This window comes from Dermacentor silvarum, chromosome 5 (genome assembly GCF_013339745.2).
Source record: "Dermacentor silvarum isolate Dsil-2018 chromosome 5, BIME_Dsil_1.4, whole genome shotgun sequence".
NCBI lineage: Eukaryota > Metazoa > Arthropoda > Arachnida > Ixodida > Ixodidae > Dermacentor > Dermacentor silvarum.
This window is the reverse complement of record NC_051158.1, coordinates 30096802-30122981: the sequence shown is the minus strand read 5'-3', so window position 1 is coordinate 30122981 and position 26180 is coordinate 30096802. Positions and strand designations below refer to the sequence as shown.

General features: G+C 45.4%; 1 protein-coding gene across 3 annotated transcripts; it reads left to right on the top strand.

The window, feature by feature from the left end:
* Positions 1–4465: 4465 nt before the first annotated feature.
* LOC119453206 (uridine phosphorylase 1) lies at positions 4466–25053 on the top strand. 3 transcript variants are annotated; one of them, XM_037715227.2, is made up of 8 exons: positions 4466–4842; positions 7385–7514; positions 10057–10218; positions 13537–13651; positions 16385–16455; positions 19790–19931; positions 20856–21002; positions 24836–25053. In XM_037715227.2, exons 1-8 carry the CDS (start codon positions 4643–4645, stop codon positions 24985–24987), a joined length of 1119 nt encoding a protein of 372 aa, XP_037571155.1. In that variant the 5' UTR covers positions 4466–4642; the 3' UTR covers positions 24988–25053. The 3 variants fall into 3 exon arrangements, with proteins under 3 accessions (XP_037571155.1, XP_049523592.1, XP_037571156.1); XM_049667635.1 differs by lacking the exon at positions 4466–4842 and adding an exon at positions 5293–5430; XM_037715228.2 differs by lacking the exon at positions 4466–4842 and adding an exon at positions 5369–5516.
* Positions 25054–26180: the final 1127 nt, after the last annotated feature.

Here is a 26180-nt window from a genome sequence, read left to right as displayed (position 1 = left end):
CACATCCGTCTTATCACTCGACTCTCATTATACAGTCGAAACCGGATATATCAAATCCGCATATAACGAATTATTGTGTATGTGACAGCCGTAAAATCCCATTGAAAATTTCTGTATAAAATTTTTTATATATCGAATTATCTATATATCGAACGTTTTTTTGGTGATCCCCCTTCACATTCGATATATCCGGGTTCTACTAGATACTCGTCACTTTTCCACTGCCACCAGTGTTGCCACCATTCTTGCGAGACCCCTTGTGCATTTTATTGCACAGTCCCTTGAATCATTTTACAAAATTGTGGAGTTTTAGCTATTAGAGAGTTCTAGATTAGGGGACGCAAGCCGCTTGCTGTATAGGGGTCTGCGCATGCGCAGTACCGTGGCCCCCGTAGTTCTTGCGTACGCAAACCGCTTGCGTCCCCTAATCTGAAACTCTCTATTACCCTTCGGGGTGCCGGATACGTAGATGTGAGCAGCCTAAGGTTCCTATGCATTTTATCTAGGAAAGTGTTGGTGGCGCCATCTTGGGGCACGAGATTGAGTATAAGATGGGACACAAAGCTATTATTGCAGTGGCCTGCTATATCCTACACTTAACTGTAGCTGCGCTGGTGTAAAGCTTCGATGTAGCGGCAAATTATTTAAAATTCTTTGGTCTTCTTTCGACGGGAACACTGACGCGATACAGAACGTTTCAAACGCGCTGTAGTTTAACAAGGCGTCACAAGATGTCGCGACCAACGTTGCTGTACTTGAATCATTTTACTAAATTTGGGAGTCTAAGGAGATGTATGCAAAAAAAAAAAGGGGGGGGGGAATAAGGAGGTGTATACAAAAATGCTAGATGAAAAAAACATGTATATCAAACCTGATTAAATCAAGCAGGCTAGGTGACTATTTCTCACCGCCCCGTTTCAAAGGGGATGCCATTAAATCATCATCATCATATGTGCTACCGCCCACGGTTAACATCGGCATTCCGTAAAAGGTAATACCGGTAATACATTGGACATGAATTGGTTCATGTGGAGCTGCCCTGACAGTGGTTTAAACAGATTCTTGCCGTCAGATTTCGAGAAAACGGACGCTATAATTCATCCGAACCGTCGCTGTCATCACAGACGACTAAAAGTTGCCATCAAGCGCGTTTCTAATACCGCGATATGAAAATCCAAGGTGCAGTATCACCTAAAGCCCCTCCGTAGTAGCACTTACAGCCGCCAAAAGCGCGAGCTGATGGAGGGGAGTTAGTATCACCATGGCAACCCACCACGCGACGTTGTATCTTCATATCTATGTTATAAGCAGAAAAAAAAAAAAAAGCTGGTTTTACAGCAAACCTAGCAAACATGAATAGGCGGTTACTTTGTCCACATGCGCAGAGGCGCTGCCTTCGGATATTACGTACTAATCTGCAATAAAAACTAACTTGACAAGTGATAATGTTCGTGAGCTCTATTCGGGTCTCAGGAAGAAGATATGATGACGTCAGTATTGTTCTCGTTTAAAGTTCTCGAAACCTTCCCGGAGAGATGTGGGCGCAATACGTGGCTTTCAGGTGACGTCAGAAACTCTCTTCACCGGAACGCCTTAAATTGTTTCAGCGGGTTAGATTTTGAAAGAAATTGACAGCTCTACCCAATGGAAGAATAGGACAAAAAAAAAAAAAAAACTGTCTTCACCACGGTCATGGTCCTCCTTCAAGCGTCCGGGATGACGTCATTTCCACGTATCTGTAGCTGTGTGAGTCGCGCTGCGTCCGCGGCCTGGCGTCAGCCTCTAGCCACGTGACCGCAGTGACCCGCCTGGAAGTTTTTGAAGCTGTTGCGGTTTTCCGGAGCACGGCACGTGCGTTTGCCGACTTGCAGACGGCGCCGAAATTTGCTTTTCGCTCGTCACCGGCCGGGTCGCCGGACGGCAGCTGGACGTCGCGATAAACGAAGTCTCAACGGCGGGTGATAACGATCGAGGAATTTCGACTGCCACCTCGCTACGTCCTGGCCGGCTCGTGTTATGGTCGCGATCAGGTGATCAAAGGGGAAAAAAAAGTGAAAAGGAAAACGACACGTGCAGACGAAAGCTCGTAGAATTAAAGCAGACGAAAAAACATAAAGGCGTCCCGTCTGGAATTTCGCTAGCACAAATGAGCTGCAGGTTCCAGTCAGAACGCGACATTCGCGAAGCTCTGCCTGCGCTGTGATGGTTCGTATATGTGACGGCGACAGCCGATCGAGGTGCGAGCTATATATCCTATAGGGGAATGTATTTTCGCGATAAACGGGCCTGTATCTACAAAATTTGTCTTGGGGTAACTGAGCGTTTCCTCATTTTCCGCGGCGTTTTGGACGGAAGCCACTCGAGATGGCGATATCGACGTGATAACGAGACGCGATGTATCCGCCAGCGTGTACACGTCACTTACACGAAGTTTCAGAGATACTGGTCAAGGTTCCTTGCGAATCCGATATCATTGTGCCCGGGGGCACTGGGCCGGTATTTTGTAGCGATGGCTTATTCTATACTAGTCCTATCATCCACCGCTCACGGCCGGCTGATCCCGTTGATAACGCGAGCGGACCGTCTCAGCTCTGACCACTGACAAAGCGCGATAAGCGCGAATAGGCATTATCCCCGGAAAGGCATCGCTACAAAATACCGGCCCTGGATTGTGCGGACATTGCCACACTCCGCCCTGTTTGTCAGATTCGCCACATTGTGCGCCTCTGATTGGCCCAAAGCCGCTGCTGCGGCTTTTGTGATTGGCCTAGAACGTCAACGTGGCGGATTTTGACGATGTCGCAGAACACGTCGTGGTCCAGATTATAGCACCTCCGGTGTAATGTGTTTTAAGAATTCATTTTCCTTCGATTCTGCTCTTTATCTATCTGTTTTGCATCATCCACTGTTGACAACAGCGGTCGCTCCCGCTGCGAAACGTAGGCGAACAGCGACTCTGACCGCTGACGAAGCGCGAAAAAGGGAAGGAGTGGCACTGTAATATGTAATAGTATCGTTGCATCGTCCCAGCCTTCGACTTCCTTCCGAAGAAGGGCAATTGTTCGCCGTGTATACCGACGGGCTTGTATGCTGCGTGTTAAATAACAGGGCCAGTTGGCTGATTTCCGCCCGAATCTCGCTTAGAGGTTACGCGCTGCAGTGAGTTTGGTTCAATACCACGTTTTCCGGCATTATACATCAATTACCGGTTTCGTCTGCAATAAATCCACTGTGGGTGTCGATCGTGTGCGACGCGCTCAAAACATGTCGAATCCATGCGTCGCACCGTGTTTTCGCTGTAGCAGTGACTCATGTGGTGGCGCCATCCGTTCCCTTGTATCGAATGGTAAGTTAACTTTATTGGTGTGCGCAAGCGAAATCTGGGGCCGCCCGGGCTGGGTGGCCTCCTCATCCCAGGAGGCCGTGGGCCCTGTCCGCCAGCGCTAGTTGGTTCAGGTTGGACAGCTGGGTGCTCAACTATAGCCAATCGGCTAATCCGGGTTTGCTCAGCCAGCCAATCAGCGCGCGCCTGACGGCCGATGGGATACTACTATCGCCGAAAGTGATGTTCGCAGAATATACGTCCCCAGTGTTCCTTAAGGCGGTATACCTTCAACATTTCTTCTACTCAATTCACGGGGGAAGTGTACGACGCCTAATGATGGTTTCGCTAAATGAAATAATTTTTACGCTAAACATCAGCTGCTGCGTGCTCTTTAATACTAATGAAGTGCTTCCCCTAAAATTGGCTGACCGCGTATGGCGCCTGAAAAATCTTGTTACACACTTTTTTTTTTTTTTTTTTGCATTTTTAGGTAGCCATCGACTCCATAATTTACGGTACGGAGCCTCAATTTTCGAGAGCTCTTCAAACGCTTTAATTACAGCATCTTTTATACGACGAGTTTCAAGCGCAGCTCGGCTTCGGACGTGAAAAGCGAGACTCAGCACGTCACCGAAAATGGAGGTGGTGGTCACGTGGTACGGCAAACAAGCCCGCCAGTCAGTGCCGGTGGGGTGTTTGAAGCAGTTTGAAGGCCGCACAATGACCAAAAGCTGCTTTCTTCAGCACGGCCACGGTGTGTGCGTATGCGTCAGTGGTATCTGTACGAACCACGAGACAGCCACAACATGTTTCGATGACGTGTTGAGTCCCCATTTCCCACGAGCAAAGCCGCGCTGCTCTAGGCGCGCGTTGTGAAATGGTCGCATTAAAAGGTAACAACTTGTTGCGCTCTCGGGAGAATGGAGGCTTCATGACGTAATTGCTGTTTCGACGGCTATCCAATAAAGCAATTGAAACGATACCGTGCGAGCGTCGACCGCACGTTATGTAAGCTGCGAATTCGGGGGGGGGGGGGGGGGGGGGGCAGGACCGGCGGCAATATATATATGCGCAGACGTGCAAGGCGATTTCCAGTTCGAATGCCATCTGTGGTCCCAACCAGGAGTGCCTCTTGCTATACGATTAGGCCGCTGACACGGCGTGGGGTCGCAGCCTCTCGCGAAGCCTGCTGATTCCGCGCGCGCCGCGACACACAAGGTTGCGTTGGTCAAACGCCCGCGAAGCCGGCTTTCGCGTGCAACTCTCCCCCCGGTTGTTTAGTCTCCCGCTTTGTGGCCGCCAGCTCCGCGTTATCTGATGCTTCCGACTGCCGCCACCGCCGCTATTCCGCGGCCTCCCAGGGACGGCCCTTTCCGCCTCCTCCCCGCTTCGTCGCAGCCGGTGGTTGCTGGCTCTTGGCCCAGTTTGGCGTCGGACGTGGCGATGGAGAACTACGAGCCTCTCCCGCAATCGCCCCGAGCGCCCCGGGAGCCGGTCTGCTGCTCGCGAGACGACAGGTGAGAAGTCTGTGCCGACAGGCAGTGGGATATAACTGGCTGCCGGATCGCGGCGTAACGTACCGATTCGATATATTCCATTATTTTTTTTTTCCAACTTTTCTCGCTTCTTGAACGGCGCTCCGCTCGAGTTATCACCTGGAAGATATGATAACAGCTGTTCGTGAGTGATTGGTTATAAGAATGAGATAAAACCGAGCGAAATAAATCGCTAACATTGTGTAACGGCCCTGTTTCCTTCTTGCTGTATACGTAGCCGGTGCAAACCCACCGACGCGGTTAAGTACACTTTAATGCGGTGCGACTCGAGCGTGTACTTTGGTGTACGCAAGTTTGACGACACCTGCCACCGTCCAGGTTCAAATGTTGCGCGCGCATCACTATAATCATCATCATCATCTCGGCTGCACTCGACGTGCCCTGGCGGTGATAACGACGCGGGTTCGGCCCTCGCGCGTTAAGATGGAGGAAAAGCCCGCGTTGCTACGACTCTGTGCTTGACGAGCTCAAGGCTTTAATGGTTCGATACCCGGAAGCGATGGTCGCGTTTTCGCGTGGAAGTTGAACACCAAAATGGCGCCCGTGCGCGTATGTTGGTTTCACTGGTTTCGATGCTCTGGCAGGGTCATCATTCCCGCGGTGTCTCCGTGACTGCACAATCTTGCTACCCAGATGTGAGTTTGAAAGATTAAAAAAAAAAAAAAAAGAAAAAAAAAAAAAGCCAATCGTGCAATACACTGTGCACGCGCGTTTACAGACTCCTGGACCCTTTGCGAGAGACGGTTATCTTGCAGACGAAAGGCTTCGTGCAGGGGGTCTGGCAGTGCATTTAGAAGCCGGTGACTCCGTTTGCTTACACACTTTTTTTTTTTTGTTATTGTGAAACCAATACGTAATTTCTATATTAGAGGGGGGTCGACGCACGGCGGGGGGGGGGGGGGGGGGCGCAGGAATGTCATCGTTAGGGCTGCTCGCCCCCCACCCTACCCTCCCTCCGAACCCCTAGTCTCTTGCAAAAGTACTTAAGCTGGGTAATGTGCTTGAACTGAGCATCGAAGAGCAGAATGCAGCTGGAAATGTTGCAAGTTATTTAACGTGAAAAGCGTAGTTTAATTAGTTTGTTGCACCCTTCTCAAGGGAAACGGCGTGATGCAGAGATGTTGACTATCCTGTTTATCAGTACTCAGTGAGTTAATTGTGTCTTGCCAGATCATCAGCTAGCTTTACAGTATGGTAGCATTTCTGCATTGTCATGACTGTGGAATGTGTTTACTTGACTAAACATGGCAAGGAATTGGCATGCGAAGGACTGCGTTCTTATACTGTCATGTGGCTGTGAAACATTGGTTTACTTGGCTAGACCTGGCAAGGTTGGCATGCGAAGTGCAGCATATTACTGCACTGTCATGGCTGCAGACCTGCTGTTTACTTGGCTAAAGATTGGCATGAAAAGTGCAGCTGTTTGGCTTGGAGCCCCGTGATTGGGCAACATTGGCATGCAAGGTGCAGCTGTAAATTTGGCTTGAAGCTCTTTGATCGGCAACGTTGGCATGCGAATGGCAGCAGATATCTGGCTTAAAGCCCCATGATTGGCACTGGCATGCGAATTACAGCTGTTTGGCTTGAAGCCCTGTGATTGGCAACATTGGCATGCAAAGTGCGGCTGTTTGGCTTGACACTCCTTGATAGGCAACGTTGGAATGCGAAGTGCAGCAGATATCTGGCTTTTAAAGCCTCGTGCTTGGCAATGGCATGCAAATTGCAGCTGTTAAGCTTGAAGCCTCTTGATTGGCAATGTTGGCATGTGAAGTGCTGCTGTTTGGCTTAAAAAAAGCCCCTTGATTGATGGTCCTTTAGCTAGCTGTCCAGCGGGAAACAGCATGGTGGGGTTTAGTTGAGCTATCTAATCAGCAGCGTCCTTGCAGTTATTGCAGTGCACACACACCTTGCATACGTAGCTTGGGTGTGTAAACAAAACGTCTTGCGGCAAGGTTTTCAATGCAATGACTTGGGCCTACGAGCTGCAGATTGTCTCTTGGGTGCAAATGCGGTGCTTAGAAAGCTTAAGAGAAAGATTTGATTCATGAGCTACTATCTAGATACAAGGGAATAGAGAAGTCATTAGGTTGGGCATCCACTGAACTAATTTTGATAACGTAAGTTGCATTTAAGAGAAAAAGTCTAGAAATGATGCGTCATGTTGTTTCCAACTATTTCATTAACTAGGTTAAAAAAAATGCTGTGACAGTTATCTAAACTGCATTTCTCGGCACATCTAAAGTGGACAAAATTTATATGTAGGACAACACGGTGAAGCATATTAATAATTTGTGAATGGGAATTTTGCAGAACCCGTGTAAAAATATAATGATTTCACATAAACTGTAAAACTAGTGTGCCACATTTGTCCTCTTATGAAGATCTTTAGATGTAGTTCACAGAATTGGGATATCTGTTTTATGTCGAGCTTACACCAAGTGCACACCCAGGTGGTGTCTGGTGTCAAGGGTAGAACTACATGTTGCATACTGTGTGTTCACAGAGATGGAGATGTGGAAGGCTACGTACAGCTTCGAAACCCGCACCTGGCGAAGCTCAACTCGGACCACCTCTACCACCTGGCCCTGTCCACCAGCACGCATTCTCTGGTGGACATGTTTGGTGATGTCAAGGTGAGTGTGGTGCCCTGCCTACATACAGGTCCACATACATACCACAATCAAAGCCCCCCCCCCCCCCCCCTAAAAAAAAAAAATTGGTGCGAGAAATACCAGACGTTCTTCCAATGAGAAAATATTTTGAAATTTGACTTCACACTGGACGTTCCAGCACTGCAGTTTGTGCACAAAATTAGATGAATGGATGTTTGGCCATCATTGCCTATAACGAGGGATCCACATTTTCCTGCCTTCTGCTGTTGCCTGCTTTTTTTTTCACTTCTCTGTAGTTTATCGCTCAGTGTGCTCATCCCATTTTGCTTGCCTTGCTTTTTTCTCTACAGGTGGCTGTTTCTGCCACCGATTCTCTGCAGCCGACTTTTTTTTTTTTTTAATTTTCGGTTGCCAGGGTGCACAGTGAGCAAGGGGCCACTGATCTACAGAGAAGCAAAAAATCAGTAGACAAATGAAGAAAGAATGAAAATAGATTTTCTTAACGAATACTTTACCAGTCCTAAAGGGACACTGAAGGAAAATATTAAATCAATTGGCTGATTCAGTATTCTCTTGAAACCGGCCTGTTTCTGTTTATTTCCCGGTAATGGGTTAATTATAAAGGAAAGAGGAAGGAAAGAAAAATGTTTCATTTTTATGAATTTCGTGCCGAAACGCTGGCAGGTCAGTATGGCATCATGAATCTCAAAACTATTTTTCATATCTGAACTGGTTTACCAGGAGATCCTGGAAGTTGCCAAGTTTAGTTGTCAGCTATCTTGGGATACAGTGTAGTTCACCTTTACCGATAACAACCAGACCCGAGCTAACGCTGTCAAAAATCTTTGACGTCACAACTAGTTAGTGCGGCAACTCGTAGGTGCTTTTGCTACCCGTCTTTCCCGTTTGTGCCTTTTCTTGCTTACCAAGCCAGTATTTATGGTAAGGGTGGTATTTTTTGGTATAGGTGGTGTCCAAATCCACGCCCCAGTGCTGGCGCCCTCTAGATAACAAGTTCAGAACTCGAATGCCATGCTTTTGCTGGTTACATGTGGCAGAAGCGATTGCGGGAACCAGAAACACGTAATAGATGTCAGGTTTCGGGCACCACCTTTTGTAGAAGTGTAATTTACAAACACCGCTGAAATTAGTTTGCTATTTAGTGTGCGTCTTTACCTGATTCAGTGTTGCTCTTTAACTCACCTTTCAGCCAATGAAATTGGAAGTATATTCACGTCATTCGGGACAAAGTGTGACAAGCGTAGTTTTGCGGTATACTGGAAGTGTTTAGAAACGTCCGGTTATTTTTCTGCAGATGGGATGAAGAAAAGTGAGTTAACGCGAACCATTTCGATTGCGTACATTGGTTAAGCGAATGCTCTTGCTCGGAATCAACTCCGTTTTCCTTATTCGAATACATATCTGAGTCTTTTGTGTAAAATGCATAAATATCTTGTTGGACAACCGCTGCACCAATTTGACTGAAATTTGTTGCATTTAAGAGGAAAGTGGAGCATCGAATAAGGGCAAATTTTCTCATGAGTGACTTTGCAGCTTATGTTTAATTGTTAGTGCTTACAAGTGTTTTACTAAAGTCCTACTTGCAAATTAGTATTCGTATAATTCAAAGTGGTGTAGAATACATCAGTATTATCCACTTTGAATGTAGGTGCAGTTTACAGAACTCTAATTTCGTACTTTATTGCTGAGTTGCAGCATTCTAAACTTCATAGATCAGTCTGTTTTTATTTACATTGTTGCAATTAAAAAAAAGTTTTGTTCAAAAGGTGCTTTAAAAAATCTACTTCCTACAGTCAGTATATCTAAACTTTTTCTTTTTAAACAGTCAAAGCCAGTTCATTGGAAGCCGAGCAAAAAAATTTATTTGTTTGCATGTATTTAGGTAGAAGCAGTGGAGTTACAGCTCGCTCTCAAGAGGAAGCTTTAGCTGGAGGCTTTAGCTAGAGATATTGAAATCGGCGCCAGATAAAACAGTGGCATTGGGATGTCCATTTGCTCCGTCCTCAAAGTCTTGTTGGAGTGTTGGAAAGCAGAAGCTGAAAAAAAGCACTTTCCTCTAGCTTACCGACAGTGTATTCCCCTCCATCTGGCATCGTTTCTTGATGCAGAACTTTTTTTTTTTTTACACCAGTGTAGTTCTAGGTTTCACTCCTCCCAAAAATTATTGTGTTAGTTTTCGGCCGACCCAGCTACCCTCACTCTCCCAATCCCCAGTCAACTGCGTGCCCCTCCGAAAAACGTTTCTGGCTATGTCCCCTGGCATTTGCTACTAGCACTGACATGTTCATCCTTTTGTCATTTATGTTCATAGCACACTCCACTAGCCACTGCCATAATTTTAATACATAAATATTTTACGCATTTTCGAACGCATGTTTTTTTAGGCCTCTTTACAGTTATGTTACGTCTATCCTTTGCCATTCATTGCTCCATTGAAAACTCGTTATCACTCACTTGCTTGGCGCTCTCTGGCCAGACCTGGCCTTTGTGCCATTATGCCGTACACATCAATCAATCATGGCCGTTTGCTTTGGTGCTGCAGTTTGTGTGCATGGGTGGCACGCCGTCACGCATGGAGCAGTTTGCTCGGCTGGCCAAGGAGGAGCTGGATCTCAAGTTGCCCACCGGTACCGACCTCTGTGACCTGAGCCATTATGCTGGCCGCTACTCCATGTACAAGGTCGGACCCCTGCTTTCTATAAGCGTGAGTATGGGTGCGGTCATGGAAGCACTGCACTCCACGGTGTCGTTTTAGCAGGAAACGCTCGCCAAACAAAATGAGTACCATACTTACTCGGCTAATGCTCCGAGTTTTTTCTTTGAACATTGATGCGAAGTTGAGGGTCGGGTGGGGAAATTTTTCCGAGCGAATGCTCGACATAGGTGCTGAAAGAAAAATTACTGTAGCTGTAAATTGTGGTTCTCACATATGCTAGCCACTGTAAGCTGAAACAAGAAATTACTTCCAAACAGCTCTTAGATTTTTCTAAAATTTCATCAGGTTACATAACGAAAGTATTCGCATGTTGTCTGCATTTTTTTGTTGCTAGATTACATGATGATGGTGGATTGCCAAATCCACAACCTCCACATGATACGTGCTTATGCTTGTACTCGTCCTGTGTGCTGAATTTTTCCAGTTCAGAACGAACGTGAACCAACTTGTTTATCTTTCTGTATTACCATAGCATTTCAGTGGTGGAGGCTGTTTAGTAATGGGGATCTTTAATTTGAGGCACGCAAACTAGTATACGAGTATTGTACGTAGCATAAAAAAAAAGGTTTCTGGAACACTCCTAGCAATTATTGCTTTCTCCAACGTTGTAGTTCTTTATGGCATAGTTGTCACAACCGGTGGGGTATTCTGCTGCTGGACGTGAAGCCATGGGTCCGATTCCCTGACACAGCCGCTGCATGTCAATGGGGGGCAGAATGCCCAATGCCAGACAGGCCCAGCACCTGATGGCAGAATGCGGAAGCATAATTGCCGAAGACTAGTCGCGTATTGCAAGCGCTGCATTAGCTGCGCTGTACCCGAGAAATTACAGCTGACGGAAGAAGTTTGCGGACCATGTAAGTCCGTGCTTTAAACTGCCTCTCCACGCCGCCTGTTGATGTGACGCCTGCCATTCGAGAGCAGTGCTAGGCCGGAAATGTGTCCTCTTGTTGTCCGCTGGCATGTCAATTTTCGTGTGCTGCGTGACACATTTACAACTTTCCCGTTCCGACGCAAGGCATCCAGCCCAGTGGCATGTGGCTGGTATCAGTTCGAATGATGCTGCCATCGAAGCAGAAGCGTGTTTCCATGGCTACCAAGGAGCAAGTCGCATGTGAAAGAAAAAAACTGGAAAAAGCCTTGTGCCAAGCGAGAAATTTTCTTCACTGCTGAACAACAAAAGATCACATTTTCTGGTGTAGTGCGGCTTTTGATGTCAGCTGATGGCACCATAAGTCTTATGGAGAGGTTCTTTGGCACGCATTCGCGTGGTTTATAAACTTTTGCTGTCAACTGTAAATTTGCAATGAGGAAAGAAGAACAGATGATGCAACGAAAGCAAGAAACTATTTTCATTTGGATCGAAATAGTAACCTGGGCGAGTTGGTAGATTAGCATCTTTGAAATCAAACGGAGCGAATTTTAACAAACATTTCCATGAATCAATAAGTAAAAAGAATAGCTGACGGTTTAGCTCTGGCTAAGCATGAACTATTGTGCGCTAGAACGTGAACGTGACAACCCTAGCGTTGTCGCTGTTTGGGAGTTTCGTTAGCCCACTCATTTCTCATGGCCTCGGCATCAGCATCGAGACTGCGTTCTAAGTGCACCTGCGCCGACAGCATCACCCTGTACTATACAGATCACCCTGTACTATACAGATCACCCTGTACTATACAGATCACCCTGTACTATACAGATCACCCTGTACTATACAGATCACCCTGTACTATACAGATCACCCTGTGTTATACAAGGTGATCATATTTAAGTTTTGTGGAATTTTTAAAAATGGCCTGTTGGGGATAACATAATTCTAGTCCTTAAGCTGGATTATTGAGAAAGGCAGACACTACTTTCACGAGAAATTGAAACACATATTCAGTTAATTAACAAAATTTCACTAATTATCTTTTTAATTAATTACTTTACGGCAGATATTGCAATTTACGAATTGTAGCCGGTGAGTTTGCAAGGCGTATCCACTCGGAAGGAATTTTCAGAATGACGCCAGTTTGGAGATATGCACCATTAAACTTGCTGCAAAAATTCACTGTTGTTCCATTTACATTTTTAATGAAACGCTCTTTTATGCATCGAAGCACAAAAGTAACTGGAACGCCCACGCATTTTGTTACACACTTTGGGAAATAATCTCAAAACTGATGTCATCCTTGAAATTCATTTCAAGTGGTTATGTCTTGCAAGCTCACTGGCCACAATTCGTAAATTGCAATATGTGCCATAAGGTGATTAAGAAGTTAATGAGTAAATTTGTTGTAATTAGTTAAATATGTGTTTCGATTTCTCGTGCTAGTAATGTCCGCCTCTTTGAATAATCCAGATCAAGGACAAGAATTATGCTATTTGCCACAGGCGATTTTAAAAATTTCCATAAAACTTAAAAATGATCAGCCTGTAGATAAGACCCTGCAACCACCACCACTTTCCTTCGAAGTTCACTGCAAAAACACTACGTTTTCCAACCACTACAGTAAATGATTTTATGCTCCCAGAATTTGCTTCCTGTTAGCACATGAAACTTTTATTTTTATGTAAATGCTTGGGTGCGTGGGCGTGGGGCTGTATGAAGAGGCTTCATACAGACAGAGGAGAAATCCAGGTTGGTAGGCTAGTAGTGCTTTCGCACTAAAAAATGGAAGCATGAAGTTTACAAACCCATAACTCTGCATCAAAAATGGATATAGCAGTTCTTTAAATTGTATGTGTTAATGTATCTGAACTTGGCAAATGTGATATATGAATTAACAGCTCACATGAAAGTGTTACAATGGTAACGAGGGTTTTGTAAAAATCATACTCGCAAATTAGTGGTATACTTAAGAGTGGTGTATAATGCATCAAGTTTGTGCACTTTTGATGCAGTATTAGGTGCTAGTTACAGACTTGTGATATTTTTTTTTATTTCCTAGTTAGAGAGCTGTAAACTGTAATTTTTCCAATTTTCTAGAAATTTTCTCTAAAAATTTGTCATAAATAAAAAATGCACTTTCTGGAGTGACCAGATTGTAACTGTTTATTTCAAATGCAACAAACCTCATGAAATTCAGTGCAGCGGACGTTCAGAGATGCGATTTCGCCGTTCTTATGTGTTTAGACTGGAGCTTCCATCCTATAACGTCCTCTTCAGCAACGGAAAACAGTCTATGCCATGGCTGTCATCAATATGATGGGCTAACTGTATTTGATCTCTTCCTGGGCCTGTGAACACCGCCAGTGCATGATGCAAGAACGGTGCTATCTCAAGGAAAGATGCAAACAGGTGTTCTCGTCCGCCACGTGCAGCATGGCATGGGTGCCCCGTCGCTGTCCATCCTGTTGCACGAGGTATTCAAGCTGCTGCACTACGCCCGCTGCCGGGGTGTGCTGGTCTTCCGCATCGGCACCAGCGGAGGCGTCGGTGAGGGGCTGCGAGACCTCTTTGGTTGTCCTTTGCGAACAGCACTGCTGCGGACTAGAACAGACCGCGGAGAACCATGGGACACATGCCAAACTACTAACTAAAGTTTAATTGGCAAAACTATGCTATATATGTACCAACATGCCACTACTTCGATAGTTGTCTGCATTAGTACAGAAAGTTAAGCCAGGCATATAAGTGGTGATAATTATTTTGCTATTAAACTTTATTTGGTAGCTTGGCACGCAGTTCTCTGTGGTTCTTTTCCCTTTTGTCTTTGTATATTTGATGGTGCTGCTTGTAATGGATCATTAGGAAGCGATATGTTTTGCGCACTTATAGTTAGCAGTCACAAACACCCGGATGTACAAAAGAATGCAAAGCAAGGTGTGACACTTTGGGTATGCAAAAATGCTTGTATCCACTATTTCTAAAACGCCCTGGTTTACCAACTGGCCCAGTCTGTCATCTTGCTTCTCCAACCCCTCATTCTCTCCCGCTTTGGTGGGGCCTGGGACCACCACTGCCTGAGAGCGGCAGAGTCTGTACATGTATCTCGGAGGCCACAGCAGGCAATACCGTAGTGCAATGCTGTGCAACACAAAACCAGCAAGCATAAAGAAAAAAAACTAACTTCTTGGGGAGCGGCACAGGCCACACCACTTTAGTGGGAAACATCATCTTTGCTGCCTCAAAGGCATGCCTGTTTGGGGAAGTGAATGTTCGATTTCAATTGTGGACACTGCGCCAATAATGCTGTCTTGTTACGATCGGCCAGCGTGGGAAGGGACCTTCGAGCCACTTGTAATTTCCTGAGACGAATCAGCTTGGTGAGGCCCCCAATACGTCCCATCCCAGGAACCAAGATGCGCCAGATTGGGTCAAGCCGTGACACCCCCTATCTATGAGTGTCCCCTCCGTTCTCTGTGACAGTGCAGCCGTGTGCAGCCGAGGCTACCTTTCCGGGTGTGTTCGGGGAATAAAGGTGCCGGAGTGTTTATTGCGCACCCTGAGCCTCAAGGCAGAGCCTTCGGCGACTTTGGATGCTCCGGTTGGAGGAAGGGGTGTCCGTAGGTTTCCCTGGGCTAGGGATCTAGGGAGGTCAGAGGGCATTTAAGTGGATGTTTGCGGCTCATCTCTGTGCTCCCCGAGAAAGATGTAGCCAGTGCTCTCCCAGTACGATGTAGTCTGTTGAGATTCAGTAGCGCTGACATGCTACGACGTACTGCACTCTGTACTCCGGCCAGTATGATGATTCCCTTGTTCTGTAAATAAGCTTGCCTATCCGATGTAAATAAACCCCCTGCTCAGTTTCCCTTACCTCTCGACCTCGTACTCATCACTAAAACAAACAGCCCTCCTCGTCAAGTCTGCTCGGACGACGGCATGGGCCCGTTTAGCCTCTATGTGACGCCCCGGTAGTGTAGGCCAGCCACCCGTTTCGAGACGCAGCGGTGGCGTAGGCTAGAGAGTGACCCTGAGTTTGACGTCGGACTCCGAGGCCACGACCCCCAGCACCTGCAGTCTTGGCGTCGGTAACTAGGCGAAGACGTTCGGTGGTCGTACGCCTTTCTTATCTGCTCCCGACAAGAGACCCAATGCTTCCGCATCCTTCTGGTTTTACCCCTGTATTCAGAAATACATCTTAACTTGAAGCCCATACTTGATTATATGACACCTGGCATGAACGTGCCCAAGACACTCATTGCATTTCCTTCAGCGCACTCACGACAGGCGACATTTAAATCAAGTCAAGCAAGGGCTTCAAGTTAAGCTGCATTTCTGAATACGGGGGTTTGTGTCCCTTGCTTTGCTGACAGTTCATGTCGTGCAGTGTGTTTGGGGTCAAAATTGTAATTTCTCTCATTGAACGGCCATGCTCGATTGCAGTAACAGCACACGAGGCCATGGAAGTCCAAACTCGTCCGCGGTCCACTAAAAGTCTGCTCGTGGGCTATACTTTTTGCAGCCCTGCCATAGTGATTGAAAGCGATGTCTGAATCGCAACGAAGAAGTCGTTATTGAGAAGATAACAGTGCCTACTGTGAGTGTCGTGCTAGTGATGCAGTCAATATGATTAGAGCCAGAGGAATGGCCGAAGTCGGCTGACTTTTAAAGACAAGTGGTCAGAGGAGTGTGTGGCCTCCGTAGAATAAATGAACGGAGCAGGAAGCAGCAGATGGGGCGCAACCGTTCTCATGTCGTCATCGTCACACTGTTGTTCTGTTGCCGTCATGCCGCTGTCACGATTCCCGTGCGGTCGTGCCGTCGTTGTCACGTTATTATCACTCCATTGTCATCGTGCTGTTGCTGTTGTCATTATATTGTCGTGCCGTCTATCAAAACATGTTGACGATTATTTCTGTCACCATCATCAAACATCCTTATCGACGTCAGCAGTATGCTTTTTTTCTGTTTCTCTCACAGTCTGGTTAAGGAGCATTCTGAATGGTTCCAAAGGGCATACGTACATTAGTTGTCACTCAAATATGTTTGCCTGTCTATGCTATTGCACATCTACCATCTTGTGAAACACAGTGACAGTGGAGGCGAGGGTGAGGGAAAACAGGCAACAAGCGACAAAAAGAAAAACAAATCCCATTGCTTTTTCTTTTTCTCTCTCTGTTTTTGTCCCCGTTCACACTGTGTTCATGCTGTATTACTAGGCGTCAACTCATGCAGTTTGTTCAGTTTTATGCACACCTGTCTTTTTTTTTTTCTTTCCTCATATAGGCGTGCCTGCTGGTTCGGTTGTTGTGAGCACGGGTGCAGTTAATGGCCTCCTCAGGGAAGAACTAAACATGGTCAGTCACTATCCAACATTGCTGCTGTTTTCAGCATTCAGCAACGTTTAAGTGTACGTATTTGCTTGGTGCAGCTAAGTCCGAAACGCAGTTGACATTAAGAGCTACAGCTTAACATGTACTGAACACCAGACGAATAAAACTCTGATGAGCATTAGCAGAATTGTTTGCAAATGCATTGTTTCGAGCCGTTTTCAGATCACTCTGATAGTAATATTTTTTTTGGCTCTTCGGTAAAACGAAACTCGGGTCTGAAAGCATTTCATGTTTAAGGATGGTACAGTATAGACCACTTATAACGTAACCGCTTATGATGCAGTACCGTATATAGTGCGGTCTTTTCAGACTCCCGTTAATTTTCCCATAGCACTCCATGTATACACGTATCGCTTATAGTGCAGTCGCGGGAAACGAAATACCGGTTACAGTGCGGCTGCCTGGGAGTACGGAACTCAGCGGAGACGGCGAACGCTCCCCTCAAACGGGTGCCCCAAGAAGTGCTCAAGGAAGAAAGAGACGAAGTGGAGGAGAAGGGCACCTGGTGCGAACGAACAGCCAGCGAGGCTGAAACCAGAATCTTGAGTGCGAGTCGTGAAATATCACGGTGCACATAGCGAGCGAGGGCCACGAAACTGCGAACACGGGCCAACGCTCGGAGCGGGCGGCGCCGGCACAGCACGCACGGTGAAGGGCACACGCGGAGACCGTGGAATGTGAGGGAGGAGGGCGACAGGGAAGCGGTTGTCGCCTCGGCAACTCCGCCGCTTCGGTGGCTCCCCTCGCCCTCTCTCGTAGCTCCCTCACTTTCGACTGTCACCATGCGCGCCTGCCGCTGTGCAGGCACCGCCGCTCCAGCCGGCCCGGCGCCAGCTCCCTGAAGTTTCGTTTTCTGCCGTTATCGAGAAGCGGGGCGTTTGCCGGCGTGGGCAGTTTCGTTGGCTGGCCTGGGACAGCGCCGCTGCTTCCCTCTGTGCCGTAGCCGCAGCGTGCAAGGTCAACACGTGACTAGAAAGTAGAGGAAACATAAAGGAGAAAGAAGGGTTCACTGCCATTTTCAACGCGTGGCTACGGTAGCGTGGCTGAGACGTCGGCATGTACACGCATGTTCCGGCGCAACACAGAATCGGCGACCTTGCCATTTGAGAGAGGGAGAAATTTCCGCCACATTTTTTTTAATCCTGTTTTTTTTTTGTTCGCGCGCGACATTGAGGGGTCTCTCCTAAGCTTTTACTCTATGGCGGTGCTGGAGCAATGCCGGTTGGAGGCACCGCCGCGTGATTTGGTTTGAATTAACGAGATTCGACTGTAAATTGAATGCAAACGTTCTAGCCGCATTCCTCGACTGTCGCATACGCGTGGCGGCTCGGTGCACATGTTTTGCATATGTGCGGGCCTTGAAAATTGTTGCTTTGGTTATAGTGCGGTACTGCTTATAGTGCGGATATTTGTGACTCCGGCGACTTACGTTATAAGCAGTCTACACTGTATAATGCACTGCTTAGCAGGCAACAAGCATTATTGCTGGCCTCTAATGCGCCTGCTTATTCAAAACAATGCTCTGTAATGCAAAAATAATTGCTTTCACTCCAGTACTTTGCAATTACTGTTATTTGTTACCATGGTTCAAATTATCTATGTGATTACCATGAGCTTGAGCAAAGTGTTTAATGTACAAGTTAACAGGAATGCGATCAATGTTGTGCTATATACAAGGATGCGTTGTGCTCACTGCACCTGTTCATTCTCAGAGTGATGACATCTGCTGATAATTGCTGCTGAAGCGTTTGGGATGAAGTTGTAAATGAGGTGGCTGCTGACATTAGTCTAGTTAAACCAAGAAACTATATTGCAGGAGAACATTACGAATATACATTCCTTAATAATGTGTTTTTTCCACTGGAATGTCTCTGAAATAAGGTGCCTGTGACATTAACAGCACATTTAGAATTTTTTGAATCATATTCATTACAGATTATACTAAGTTCAACTCAGTTAATTGTGATGACGGATCAGTGGCTGTGATATTCTGCTGCCGCGAGCGAGGTCACCGGTTCGATCTATTGCAGCGGCATCCGCATTCCAATGAAGGCACAATGCGAAAATGCTCCATGTCCCAATGACTAGGAGCTCGTTAAAGAACCCGAGCATGTCAAAATTAATCTGGAGCACACTACCACGATGTCTTTCATACAGCCACTATGTTGCTTTGTTATGTGAGGCCAAAAGCAATCAATGTCAAACCCAATTGATTGATTGATTGGCCAATCAATTGACCAAACAATCAATCAATAATTCAATCAATCAATCAAAATATGGCAGGAGGTCTGTTCATATGTCAGCATTCACTAGGACACACAGGCTGGAATAATGTTACAATTCTATTCCAATTGTTTTCTGTTACATGTTTCATCATTGGTCTGAACAGCATTCTTCTTTTGCTATCACCAGGATCAGTCAGTCATAAGTAGTGGATGATAAGAGAGAGAGAACAGACTTTAATTTCATGATTCATGATTACATTAATTTGTATGATTACTTTAATTTGTAGGCTAACTTAGTGGCCCATGCGGGAGAGAGGCTTTTTGCAAGGGTCATAAAAAAAATAATAAAGGCTGGCTTGACAACAACAGGCTATGGAAAGGTATAGAGTGGAGTGATAGTAATCATTCGATTATACGGACCAGAATTATTAGATGAAGAATTGAAAACCGAACTGGACGAATGCTAGCCCATTCAAAGGCACACAACACAATACATATAGCAACCTCATCTTATTGCGGTAGCAGTTATACAGACACTTGAGGTGCGCTTGCACTGTTGCTGTCAGAGCCGCTGTGCTGTCCCCGAGTGCGACAGCTGAAAGCGCGACTCGCACGCTGAGTGTTCGAGCTTAAGTGATCTGCTGCAGGTGCATGCTGTGTTCCCGCACGTTCAGTCTTCGAGATCTAGTGATCTGCTGAGCTTTATAGCACAGCAGAGGAACATGGTAAAGAGAGTGGCAGCACAGAACATTCACTTTAGGACAAGCAGGCATGCTCCCTGCCTTCCAGCCCTTTCATCACGTCGGCGTGTAAGTGTCATCATCGTGCAAACTCTATTCATGCATGCTTTTGTGCACGTGGCACGAGACTTGTTGAGTTAGTAAGTGAATATGTACTGCAATTTATACTGCTCACCTATTTACTTTGTGTAATATTCGAATGCTTTGCTGTCAGAGTCGACGCTATGACCTTCGTGTTAAACTGAGACTTTTTTTTTACATTGAGCGAAACTGTGCACTCGATGCTCTGCCACAAGGGGGCATTGCTGTCATAGCTTCTTGTGATGTATGCAGCACATGCTCGGCAAACTTGTGACCCGTCCTGCCAAGCTGGACACGGCACTGGCCGAGGAGATTGCAGTTGAAGCCCGCCGCTCGCTGCCCGGGATAAATGTGGTCATGGGAAAGACAATGTGTGCAGACGACTTCTACGAAGGTGAGGACGTTGTTTTTAACACTTTGATTCAAGAAGGGAACGCCTGCTTGGGTTCTGGTAACACACAGATAAATAGTTGCTGTTTAAACGTTTTTACATTGAGTTGCATTGGTAAAGGATGGTTTTGAAGTAGCAGAATGGCCACTTGGCTATGCCGGAAGTTGTGCAAAAACAAAAGACGAGTGGCACTGCCTCCTTGGAAGTTCCCCACCAGCTGTTCATAACATAGTAAATTTTCACAGCTTCTTTTTAAGCTGCTAGCTCGTTGTTTATCTGCAAATAAGTGTTACATTCCGTTCTAGAGGTATGACAGATTGAACATAGAAAGTTTTGAGAAGTTTTATGTCGTAAAATGTCCCAGGCATGAGAAAAAAAACTTGTTAACTAGTGACGTCGAACTGACATGCTGCTGGCGAGGTTTGGGCAGGAAATACAGTATAAGGGGTAGTGTGGCCTTCATTTTGTACACTAGTGATCAACCTTTTTCTAACAAATAATACACATGTTACTTTTGCAAGAACAGTGTCACTCTTTAGAGTTGATTTAGATGTTTATGTGTGCCTTAGGTCATGCATGGAGCAGTTGAATACATATCTAAACATATAATTTTAAGTAACCAAAAAGCACCCAATCAAAACCAAAACTGAACAGGGCAGCACAGAGAGCTACCTCTTGTGAACGTCAGTGGTTGACATTAGGGAAGGCACACTCTGGGAACGGCAGTACTAGAAGTAACATCTTGGGATGGCATGTTCAACTGCAATGAATTATGAGTGTTTTTGTGTCATGTGACTCTCTAACTGTCATTGTGCCATGCGGCCCTGTCGGACCTGCGATTGTGCTAACATCCGAGCCCAAATCACTAGTGTGTAGTCGCGGCAAACTGTCAGCTGAATCGCGATATTGGTGATTGCGCGCGTGCAGGTCAGGGCCGGCTGGACGGTGCCTTCTGCGCCTACACGGACCAAGAGAAACTGCAGTTCATGAAGAAGCTGCACTCCATTGGCGTGGTTAACATTGAGATGGAGGCCACCCTCTTCGCTGCTATGTGTCACCATGCCGGCATCAAAGGTCAGTGTGATGCACTGGAACTGCCTGCTCAGTGGCCCTGAGCCTGGGCCTGAATTTCATTTGGAGCACTTGGTGAGGAGTAGATGTAGCTTGCATAGATGAAAGCTATACTGCCGCACCACTTTCGGTGGCACTGAAGAGAAAGATACGGAGGCAAAGTGCCCGCATGACCGTGCTTTGGAAATTAGTTCCACAGTCTCATTCGTGTTTGTTTAAGAGGAAGCTTTAACACCAGGACAACTCTGAGATTTTCGTATTCAAGTTCATGTAAAAGGCAGAAACGCCTTTATGAGACAATCGCTGGACTGATCTTAATGACATTTGTTCTGTTTGAGAGACAAAAGTGAAATTCTAGCAACTCTAGGCAGAAGAAATTTGTTTTAGGACGCCAAGAGGTAGAAGCATGAAGTTTACAAATTTGTAACTCGGAACCAACACGAGATATTGCAGTTCTGCAAAATGTGTCTGGTAAAGCATCTCAAGCGGGCAAACATGGTTTATGAATTTACAGGTTATGTGATATTGCTATAATGTTTATGAAGGTATTGTGAAATTCCTCGTCGCAAATCAGGGGTATATTTCAGACTGGCGTATAATACATCAATTTTGTCCTCTTTAGATTTATTATTAGGTGCAGTTTACAAAATTATTACATTTCTTAAATGCTGAGTTACGGAGTTGTGAACTCGATACTTGTACTTCAGTATTCTGAAATTTCAAAATTTTCGGGAAGTAAAAAAAAAAAGAGTATTTGGCATAAATTGAAATCCACATCCTACAGTTACCATGTCATAACTTCTTTTCAATGCAGCAAACCTCATGAAGAATCGGTGCAGTGGTTGCCGAGAAAGACAATTTCTCCGTTCCCATTTATTTGAATAGGAGCTGCCGATCTTAAACTTGCTCTTAAACAAAGTGATCAAATAAAATGAGCTCGCCAGCCTAAGTGCGTAAGAGTATTCAAACCAAAAGCCACACGTAAAGGAAGAGACGTTTATTGCACTTGCATGATTCAGAGCATTGGTTTCACACACTTTCATGCCACTCGGCAATTGCTGCTTGCTGGTGCTTTGGAAATCTCTGGGCTGTCTCGAAATTTACATTTCACCTAAATAGCTCAAAAATGCTTCGGTGTTGTCATGTTGAAACAACTTGGCAAATTATTTTGGGAATTATCAGCCGACACCACTGTGTGAGCACCACTTGTTTTTGTGGCTCCTCGGCAAAGTTCTCACCATTGTTGGTTGTCAGTAAATCTGCCAAGGCACATTGAGGACTTCCCCAAATTAATTCTTTAATGGTGTCAGCCGAGCATGTTTTCACATTTTTGCCGACACTAGCGTAGTTTAAAACGGCCACAGAAACACGATTTTAGGGATGTGCAACTACGTTTGAACCTCGTTACAATGAAGTCGTATCTGACATGAAAATACCTATCCGGTATTCGGTATAACTATATTCGATACACATAGCTATTGGTGAGGAATTCTTCGGTTTACTTCGTTATATCCGATAATTCGTTATTCCGTGTTCGTTGTGTTGAGGCTTGAACGCAGTAAATTTTGAAACCAAATCCAATACGAGACAAATATTGAATACTTTTCTAATAGCTTTCGAATAATGAACAGCAGCTTTCACAATTAATGTAAAATGATGTGCCTGGTATTCATAATGTTAGAAAGTTTTTCCTGACATGACATTGCATGTTGTGAAGCGTTGCTCATTAAAAGCCCAAACGGAGTGTTAGGAAGAAATATGCTGTTTTTTCACGTACAAAAGACTCTTTAGAGAAGGCGAATGATCGCAGGTGATGTATGATGATGTATAGTGTTTAGTGGTGCAAGGGCCAGGTATGGCCAAAGAGCGCCAAGGCAGGTATTGTAGCTCGTAAAGTCTAGCTCCTTGAGCGACATAGCCTGCTCCCATGCAAAACTTATCATATTTGGTGCCTACTATGCCCGTGGGAATAAAATTTACCCTATTTTAAAGCGAAGCTTTATATAGCTAGGCGAAATCGCTTGTCCACAGAAAACGATCATCACCAGCATTGGCTCGAGCATCGTTGTCTTCTTCCGCAGCTGGTTTGTTGGCTCGTGCTCATGCTCGGCACGCGCTCGTGCTACTACTCCCGCGTTCGTCGTTGACGTCTGCTTCCACAGCTGGCTGTGTTGCCACTAATCATTCCAGCATAGAATTTCACTTCTCTTCTGTCGTCGTAATGGGGAGGCCGCGTTTATGGGGGTATGAGCCATTGCTTTATGGGGTATGAGCCATTCATTGGACAGATTTAATTTTGAAGTAATTTAATTTTGAAGAATCGCAAGCAACAATGGCGGGCGAATGCTGCTAATCATGCCGCTGAGCAAACTCGAGACATCGGATGCAAGCGACAACGGCAGACTGTAGGCATACCGTCAGTGACGTCGTTCTCTCAGTCACAGCCGAACGTGTGTGTAAACTCGTAATTGAGAAATACTTTAATGAACCCTCAGGATTAACCCAGTGATAAACACCGGGGTGGCACGTTTCAGATTCGCTGGTTAACCATCTTCACGGAGTTGAAGGGCCGACAAATTATTTGTTCCAATTTTATATTTGATAGTGCACAGTTGATTATTTAGAATGTTTGAGGATGACCTGAAAGTTATTTGTACTTACAAATAGTAACTATTCAATTCTAATACCGAATCGAAATAGTAGACAATATTCAATTCGGTATTAGAAACTTTCGGCTATTAGCACAACCCAACACGATTAGCTTTTGCCCAAGCGAGAGGTTACTCCGGGCTTCTCACTGATGTGAGTAGTAAGCTTCAGGGATGGCTGCAGAAATTCTGCTTAACCGAATGGCTGGTTCGTGCTACGCATAGCTTATTGTATGGGACCTATAGTAAACCATCAGAGGGCTTGTGTATCGTTTGGCATATAGTACAGAGATTCAGCCTAATTGGGTTCATCTTAAGCAAAATCTGCTTTACAAATTTCATTCGATTTGAACACCTAACAATATTGCTGGAGTTGCCTAAATATTTGCCTTTTTTCAGTACTCCTTGATTATAACTAGAAAATCTCATTTCTCGTACGAAAAGTCAGATAAATTCATTGCCACAGACTTTCGTCCATGAATGCAGTCAACAACCAATAATTTGGACATGCTTGATTATTCGGACAGCTTGATTATTCATTGGTCAGCAACTGGGCTTGTATGGAGGCCACCAGTTCGAGGCCGGCAATTAATTGGTCCACCTGAGCCTCTCTTGCAATGTCACCGGGGTATTTTACCACATGTCCAGGAAAGCAGTGTCTTTTAGGAATTCAAGAACACGTGAAGCTTCCTTGTCGACTAGTAACTAACCTTTCTGGAAATGCAATCAGTTGCAGGCACACATGCAGAATTGTGGGTTCTCAATAAGAGCATCCCTTTCATCACTGTCGCTTGTCAATGACCACGAGAATTGTTCAAATGTCGCCTGTCTTATTTCATAACGTACTGAGAGCAGTATTGGTACGCCATCCTAAATAGTCATGCTTTCATATAGGCAGATCCTCTCCTTATCCGATGCAGTAGTGAGGCTTTCTAACAAGTAACTGCTCCTTTATGCGGGGTGCACATGGCAGAAGCCAAAGTGACGGAAAGTGAGCACTGATGTCCAATTTTGTGGCTCGATTACTATTTGGAATGTTGAATTTACGGGTTGTTTGAGAAGGCTGCAAGTGGCATCAGCTTTGTCACTGCCAGTGATATCAATGTGCGGTGGTATCCATTGAAACATGTATGCTACGTGTTGGCGGTGTGTGGTCATTACATCACTGTCCTTGGGTTTTGCATGCAGGTGCTGTAGTCTGTGTGACCCTGCTGGATCGGCTGCAGGGTGACCAGGTCACCGCGCCCAAGAGCATCATGAATGAGTGGCAGCTGCGGCCCCAGCATGTAGTGTTGCGCTTCATACAGCGCCGCCTGGCGGTCGCTACGTCGTCACCCTAGTTAGTGCACTTACTCATTCGCCCTTCACCGCCATTTGCAGGGGCATAAACTTCCTTAACAAAGAGCTTTTTGTGTACGACGCCTCGTTTCTCGTGGTAGTGAACTTCAGACTATTTGCATATCGTACTTCTTCACATATAACCTGTGCTTGTGTATATAATCCACACCATCATTTACAATGACCACGTAATGAAACTTTCGGATGTTCACTTTGTCTGCTGGCAGTTTAAAAGGGCCACTAAAGAGAAAAATGAATTCACCAAGTGTTAGTAAATTACCCTTCCACAATACCAAAAAAAAAAGCCATTCTTACTGTGAAAAGACACTTGGCAAAATGTTGCAAAACTTGGCAAAAACTTGGCATATGTTGGCAATAAAGATAAAGAGATGACCTAGTTAAATTTTATTGTTAAAATGGACTTCATTGTATTCTAAAAGAGCTGAAGACTGAACTTGGGAAGTTTTAAGTACCTTTACTGAACTGCAATGGCTGAAATGCAAGGAAAAATGCTTTGCAATCCACAATATCACACTGAAGTGACGTCACATCATCACATTGACGTCACATCACACTGAAGTGACGAAGTGACTGGGGTTTTGGCGAGAGATTCAAAAGTGAAACATTTACCGTCATTTTCGTGTACGGTAATCAGCGCATTACCACAAAATCAATGAAAGTAGAGTCCTACAAGAATACCTTATCAATTTAAAGTGATTCAGCATTTCATTTTACTGTCCTTATAAGTTCGATCCACAGATTACTACTGCTGTGTCACTGGCTACACTTTCACCGATTTGATGGAGAACGCAATTACAGAAGTGTACTGGCAAGCTGTTTTTTTCTCTCTTGTTTTACAACCAGTTTTCATGTCTCTATAAAAGAAGTATGCCCTCTTACTATTCATACGTATACCCTCGTTACCTAGAAATTACATTCCTACCTATTACAGTTGACGTCCGTTAATTCGAACCTGATGGGACCGGCGACATTGGCCCAATTATCTGGCAGGTCGAATTAAACGAGAAGCAGAAAAAACACCAGTACACACTGATGCTTAATTTAGCAGAATTAGCTCGGATTATAACACGTCCTAGAATAGAATGCGCACCCACTTTTTATGGGTTCAAAGTAGAGAAGTAATGTAAAAATTATATTAGGACTCCTAGACATAGTAGAAATCGAATATGCACCA